General features: G+C 43.3%; 1 protein-coding gene across 1 annotated transcript in view; it reads right to left on the reverse strand.

Annotated features, from left to right (window-relative positions):
- Positions 1-6,507, reverse strand: part of LOC103370331 (uncharacterized) — a 10,073-nt gene extending 3,566 nt beyond the window's left edge. The window contains exons 1-8 of the mRNA XM_008299357.1: positions 5,917-6,507; positions 4,383-4,522; positions 3,467-3,642; positions 2,541-2,701; positions 2,059-2,199; positions 1,642-1,763; positions 1,040-1,208; positions 442-611 (exon numbers count right to left, since the gene is read on the reverse strand). Coding sequence (XP_008297579.1) covers positions 442-611; positions 1,040-1,208; positions 1,642-1,763; positions 2,059-2,199; positions 2,541-2,701; positions 3,467-3,642; positions 4,383-4,522; positions 5,917-6,395 — 1,558 coding nt within the window. The 5' untranslated portion in view covers positions 6,396-6,507. The remainder of the gene's footprint in view (positions 1-441; positions 612-1,039; positions 1,209-1,641; positions 1,764-2,058; positions 2,200-2,540; positions 2,702-3,466; positions 3,643-4,382; positions 4,523-5,916) is intronic.
- Positions 6,508-7,606: the final 1,099 nt, after the last annotated feature.

The following is a 7,606-nucleotide window of genomic DNA, read 5'->3' on the forward strand; positions in this document are numbered from 1 at the left end:
TTCTAGCTATGAGGCAACGGTGCTAACCACTGAGCCACCTTGCAGCCCTCCAGGTTAAACAGAAATAATAAAAAATCTATTCCTACATGTTTTGACTGTATATGTATTTACATTCATCATGTGTTACTATTTTAGCAGGAACCTGTAAATTCTCTTACAGGTTTAGTTTCTCACAGTTGCTGACATTAGTTCATATCATCTAAAAGCTGTTCATTCCTTTTATGTCTTGTCAGTTAACTGCTTATGTTGATCCTGTTTGCTTATGTGTTGTACATTTCTATTTTTATATTCTTTATTGTCCATGTTTTAGAGAGTCACTAGAGGGGGAGCTTGACACATCTCACAGTCTGAAAACCTCGGACACGTTTCTGTTACGCTACTCTGGCGACACACAACAGCTTTGACAGGTTTCACTGACTTCTTGTCGCACTGTGATCGTACCATTAGTGTTATCGCCGTTTGTACCCGTCTGATTGCTGACGCTGAATCTCAGGTTGAGGGAGACGACCCAAGGCATCGCCCACGGCACCGTCTTCATGGTGAAGGTGCATTTGTTGCGGTCCAGCAGCGGGATCAGAGGAGACACGTCCGTCAGCCAGCGCCCGATACCTCTGGAAGACAACACAAGCAATCACATCGGACACATGAACTAGAGGAGCAGAAGGACACTCGCAGCTTTTAAATATGAGGCTCATCTGCATGTTTTAGAAAGACACAGAAAAGACGTTTTTAATACAAGCTGGCAACAGGATTGAACGGTTTAAATACAATATGTTGGTGTTCCAAGCAGCGCACTCAGATTTATGGTTTCAGAATAACATCACGCTGTAAAAAACTAAGGAGATGTTGAAATGTTAATCGAATTATTTATTTGCACAATAAAAATCTGTCTATTTAAAGTATTTATTTAAGAGCACAATACAATTGAATTTTATTTGATAAATCCCCCCCATTCTAGACCCGAATGAAAATGTTATTTCCATGTCATCATCTGAGCGACACATGATGACTGCAGGTGAGTTCCACGTCCTCCTCTCACCTGCGGAAGGCGGTGATCCATCGTCCCAGCTCCACGTCGCAGTACGGACTGAGGGCATCGCAGCAGACGAACAGCTGCACCGTGTGATCCCACTGAGCGCAGGACGAGTCCCTCCTGCCGGGACACGACAGCGACGCATCCAGCTCCAGCGTGTCAAAGTCCAGCGAGTCTGCAGACGAACATGAAGCATAAATGGCGATATCGATGAAATGTTTTCCTGACGGTGCGTTAAGGCACAGCCTCATGAGGGAAAGGAGGAGTTTACACCCAAGCTCTAAAACGTCTTCATGTTAAGGTTGTTTTTAGAACCGTTCTGAGCATTCCAATGTAAAGTAATACATCATCAGACCTTAATCTGCTTCCCAGTCCTTTTATTTTTACCAGCCGTTTTGAACACAGTCTGTAAAACCTGCACATTTTACTGCACATTTATGGGACGCTTCATTTTTGTGGTGTGAAGCCAGACCTAACCTAAGCAGCCCAAAGTGTGTTTAAAATGTAAAAATCAATCTTTTCTGTTCCAGCAGCATTATTGTTGGAATTCCTTCCCAGGAATCATGTCAGTAGTCAGAGTGTCTCCCAGATGTTGTCGATGGAGTTACCTAGAGGCAGGTTGACTGTGGCCACCGCTCCTTTTTCCCCCTGCATCTGGACTTTATCAAAAACAGGAACAACTTTGGCAGGACTTTGGAGTTTGGCCTGCAGGTCAGCAGAGAAATCGAACCTGGAGACAGAGTCAAAGTCAGCGATGCTGTGGGTGTCTATTTAATAATCTCAGAGGAAAGATTCCTACAAACAGCTGGAAGCAACAACTGTGACACTGTGTGTGACAGCGTGTTGGATCCTGGTCTCAACTGATCCCATCTCCATGTCAGGGATCAGGATAAGGAATTAATGAAGTTAATGACCGTTAAAGTGTCACTTGTAGGTGGCTATCTGTTTATTGCAGTTCACATTGAAAGTGGCACAGAAAACTGAAAGGCTTCACAGCATCATCAAGCCTCCGTCTGTCCTCTTACCACTGGGCCTGCCAGTTGATGAAGCTGAATGTGGGGTAGAGGAACCAGCCCATCTCAGCCAGCGCCCCCTGTTGGTCAATACCGATGAAGAAGTTTGGGGACGGGGTGGTCTGGAAGGACACGTTCACCTGCTGCCCAAACCTACAAAACAAATTCACACCAGCATGAGATGGTGAAGAATAGATGTCAAACTTTACAAAAGATGGGACAAAACCGAAACTAATTATGGGCTTTAACATGAACTAAAATCCTCAACTAACCAAAAATGACACATTTAAAGTCCCTGTTCTGTTAATGGACTTTCATTAAATCATTTTGTGTGAAGCATCAGATAAAGATTTGACCAAACGTAATAAGAGAGGGGTCAGACAGGCTTCTGAGAATCATCTCTGTGACCTTTTAAAGGAACAAGTAAGCTACATAGAAGGATGTGAAGCATCAACATCAGGAAGCTTTTAATCCTGCAGCTGAGCTCGTCTTACCTGAGCGCCTGAGCGACCGAGGGCTCGTAGTGCACCATGGCAGCCGGGATGCCCAGCGGCGAGGAGCATTCTTCTCCGACACAGTTCATGTCCTGGATTGGGTCACTGAGGAGGGAATAGACGAGGACTCCGGAGGCGTTGGATTTGGCCATGCTCTGAACCTGAAGGACAAACATCCGATAGCAGCTAATCTGTCTGTATTGATATTAGAAACTCGCTCACTAACAAAGAATTGTATTTGAAGGCAAAGATATTTTCTCTCTTGCTGCTCTCCAGAGGGCGACTTGAGATGACTTCCTAAACACGCCTAGAAAACATCTTGGACAGGAAGCCACGAAAGCATCATTAAGAAACACTGAATGGTGCTTTTTGAGAATCTAATTTTGAACTGAAATGTTGAGCTTGGGGCTGCAGGGTGGTTCAGTGGTTAGCACCGTCGCCTCGCAATGAATCTCTTCTCCTACAAAAATTATATATCTATATTTTTTTTTTTGCATGGCCCCTGACTGATTAACTCAGTCATACTTTCATTTCTAAAAATAAATGCAGATCAGAATTTCCACATCTTTTCAAGCTGCTTTCTTCAAAACCTGAAGACATCCAGTCTGAAGGACATCAAGCAGCAAAACTCCACCTGATTGGCATTTTGGCTTGAAATCAATTTTCAAAAATAGCTTCTTGTCCTTTAACAAAACAACTAATTTACCAAAAAAAATGTTTGTCAGACTATAAAACCGAGCAGATTATTCTGATTATTCTTCAAATCTATAAGGGATGTGAGACTGAATTTGCTGAGATTGGGACGTCCCAAAATTGCTTTATGGATCAAACTGGTTTAAAGTCTCCAAAGAGACCCGGATGGATATTATCTTGCTGATTTTAACAAATTAGAAGAAGCGGTCATCACTAAACCGTCATTAACAGACCTTGGTGAAGAAAGAGCAGCTGCCCTCAGACACCCAGGCCACAGCGCCCGCCACTGACGGGGACGGTTCACACCCGTCTCCTGCATCGACCAGCGGGTAGGACTTGGGCCCCCAGCGTGCCGTGAGCCAGTCGTATCTGGCGTCTAGTCTCTTGATAATTACGGGCATGGGCCACCCTGCAGGGAGATGAATGACATTACAAAACGTCCCGGAGAGTTTGTATATTACCGATTAAGCAGTTAACTAATATATTTTTTGCCATCTGCTTTGATTAATCAGTTGAGTAAATAGCAAAACAAAAAAAATAAGCCAAAAGTCACTGATTTCTCCGGTTTAAATTTGGAAACTTTCTGGTTTACAGTGCATCCGGAAAGTATTCACACCGCTTCACTTCTACCACATTTTGTTATGCTACAGCCTTATTCTAAAATGAATTAAATTAATTTTTTCCCCTCAAAATTCTACACAAAATACACCATTGTGACAGCTTGAAAAGAGTTTTTGGGAGATTTTTGCAAATTTATTAAAGTTAGCTTTTTATTTTTAATAAATTTGCAAAAATATCAAAAAAGCTTTTGTCAAGTTGTCATAATGGTGTATTTTGTGTAGAATTTTGAGGGAAAAAAATGAATTTAATTCATTGTAGAATATGGCTGCAACATAACAAAATGTGGTAAAAGTGAAGCGCTGTGAATACTTTCTGGATGCACTGTATTTGCTCATCTATGACAGCAAACTGAATAAATCTGAGTTGTGGACAAAAATAGAAACTTGATTGAATGAGCAACGGAAACGGTCACCAGCTGCAGCCCTGTTACTGATTCCACCCTCACACAGACTTCACAGACAATCATCTAATACGAGGAGCAACAATCAGCTGAGCAATCTGCTGCTCATGAAGAAGACACGTTCTTACCCTGGCAGGTGAACACAGCCTGGGAAAGCCCACAGTTGTGTCCCATGCAGCTCCAGTAGTAAAGCACATTGGGGATCCAGTTGCCCAGAGCGAAGACCGGCACCGGAGAGAAGTGCAGCCTGGACAGAACCTCCTTCTTTCTGCAGAAAAGGATAAATGTGGGTTGTTTTAGACACAAGAGCACAGATGGTTGTAGTTATTTACACAGAGAAAGGCTGATACACATCCTCATATCAACTACATAGACACAGAATAACGTGTCAGAAAATGTCAAAATGTTTAACATGATGCCGAAATAGCTTAGAGATTAATTAAATGCTACACAGACATTTTAGACAAAAAAATGCATCCAATGAAACTTCACTGTCAGTGTGATGCAGCAAGAGACACCTGTTGTTCTTGTTCACCTGAAAGTATGCAATACATGGGGAAGGAAAACATCTGAACACTTGGCTGGGTACATTCCCCTCGTGACTGCACTTCCTCATTTTCAGTTTGGCTCGTCTGTGTTCGGTGCCCCGTACAGTTGTATATTTGCCTCTACTTGTAGATTTTTAGGACTGTTTTCCTTCGACATGCTGGATTATTTTGCAGGTCTTTCTGGAGTATTATTGCTCTTGAAAACTGGGAAGGAAATGATTTGGCCTCTTTTGCTTTAGAATTGTACGTTTCAGTGCTCAAATCCAGTTACAAGAAAATATCCAATAAAGCATACAATAAAACTTTACTGTCTTGGGTTTCACGTGATCTGTTTACTGCTCTTATGCCCAGAACAGCTTCACAAGTTCATACTTCTGCCCTTAATGTGATCTCTCTTGGCAGCAGACCTTTGATTTGTGATGAAATGAGTCCTCTGTTGCTCAGTTAACTTGGAAAGTAACTAAATACTCAAATAGTGTTTGAAGATACGTGTACTTTACTTGAGTATTCACATTTTGAGTTATTCATATATATATATTCATACCCTCCCATTATAGAAGGAAAAAAATCTGCTGTCACTGAAATAAGCTGAAATTGACAAAAGCAACAATAAATAAAAATTTAATGAAAATCACGACGTTGCTTTTGAATTGTGGTTCACCAGAAATATATATAAAACAAAATAAATAAACAAACAAAAAACAAGCAAACAAGCATGATGGGACCTGTAAACTAATATTTAGTTGAACAACCATTTGAGCCAATCACTGCCATCAGGTGTTTCCTGTAACTCTCAGTCAGACCTGTGCACCTGCTGACAGGTATTCTGGTCCACTGCTCATCAGCAAAGGGCTCTCATTGGTCCAGGACAGTTTTTTTTTTTTTTCTTTCTTTTTTTAAATTATTCTTTTCAACCACAATCCAAAAGCAACGTTTTATTTCACTACATTATAATTTAGCAAATTTTTTTATTTATTACTACTTTTTTCAGTTTCTAGTTATTTGAGTGACTGTTGTGTATTTTGCCTTTCCTTTAATGGAAGGGGACGAGTACATCGGACTGTATCTGTCAGGCTGCACCTCCGCCCCACAGCGGCGCCTCCTCCCCGGTCACCTGTGCGCGGCGGCCCGCTGCAGCTGCTCCCGCATCCAGAGCGCATCGCTGACGGCGGAGTCGTCCAGCGACACGAACAGCACCTGGGCGCTGTCCGGCAGAGCGTCCACCAGGCTGCTCAGGGAGGACTCGGAGCTCCACAGACACTCCAGAAAGCCGGACTTGTTGGTGAAGGCGTGGATGACCAGGGGTCCCCTCAGGGCGCCCGGCTGGTACGTGAACTCCCCGTCCAGAGTCGGGACTTTAAAGGCGGGAGCGAGGTCGCCCGGCTCCGGGCCTGCGGAGGGCGGCGGGTTGGACGTTGTTCTGGATCCGAAGCTGAGCGTGTTTTGGTGTGAACCCACCTCATCACTGCCCAGTGCCGTCCGTGTCAGAGCAGCTTCAGTCACGTGATGTGTCACAACAAGCCACAGCAGCGCAGACAGTGAAGGCAGCACCACCATGATTCCGCCGCCAGAGAGGGTCCGTGAACTCACCATGAACAGTCCGGTCCCAGCATCACCACAGCGGACCTGATACCGAATTAAACACCGGGCAGGTGTTTAACTAACGCGGACTGACAGACTTCTTCCTTCCGCCTAATCTTCACATCCACATTTGAGTTGGAGGCGGGCCGAGCTGCTGTCTACGGCGGCCCCGCAGGGACAGAAAGGACGGAAACGCGAAGCCGAAACTGAGACGTCCTTTGGTTTTCAAACTCAGCTGAATCTCAATCCGTTTGAATAAAGCATGTGAAAATATATTGTAGTATTGTTTTTAAAGCGACCATATTTGCTAATAATAATAATAATAATAATAATAATAGTTTTACTAGGAGAATCTGCCCGACTTTATGTTTTTTGTTGTTGTTGTCATAGGATGCAAAGTCTGCTTTTTGCATTTGATGGATCTGTTGCATAAATACACCGAATAAGCCAAAGATGAGCTCTGAGCACATATAAAAACTCAGCACTGACTGTATCACAGCTTAGGCCTGATGCTGCTGTCTTCAGACCCACTGAAATAAGGTTTGACTTCCAATCCAAGATGTTGTTGTTTAATAGCAGCTTTGACATTTCTAATCCAAAAAACCCTACTTAGACTTGACTCTTGACCTGCACTGTGTCATAAACTTTGACTCCAGTGGACGTTAAGCAAGATAATCATCCACAAAGACTGTGACCATGACATTTGAAAAGTCAACCTCAGATTTTTCTGTATTAGTTTGACAACATGAGACAAAACGCTCTTCTTTGCTTTGTGCCATAAAGCCATTCGCTCAAGGAACCCTTTTATTTCATGTTTCTGTTTTTGCCCTCTTGATCAGGCTCTTCCAATACAGACAGAAATTTTGTAGATGCCAGAAATTTCCTCTGGAGCTTCTTTGTGACCTCTGTAGCCCCCGGCTCTGCTTGGAACTTTGAAGTCAAAATGTGGATGGCTAGGGCGCTGCTTTACCTGGTTGAGCTGGTGACCCATGTACAGCGGCCATGGGTTCGAATCCTGCTCATGGTTAGAATCCCATCCTGCAGGGCATGAAGTTAATACACAGGCAGAGTAAAATGCCAACGTGGAGAAATGATGGGGGATAAATGGCTGTATGGTGTCACTCATACCTCAAACTACAGGGATGCACAGTACTCGCTTTTGTCGCGCTTAATAAACACCTGATACACTGAATTAATCAAGGTGTATTTCTATTGAGACTATG

Source organism: Stegastes partitus, unplaced genomic scaffold, assembly GCF_000690725.1.
Source record: "Stegastes partitus isolate 25-593 unplaced genomic scaffold, Stegastes_partitus-1.0.2 Scaffold1405, whole genome shotgun sequence".
In the NCBI taxonomy this organism is placed as follows: domain Eukaryota; kingdom Metazoa; phylum Chordata; class Actinopteri; family Pomacentridae; genus Stegastes; species Stegastes partitus.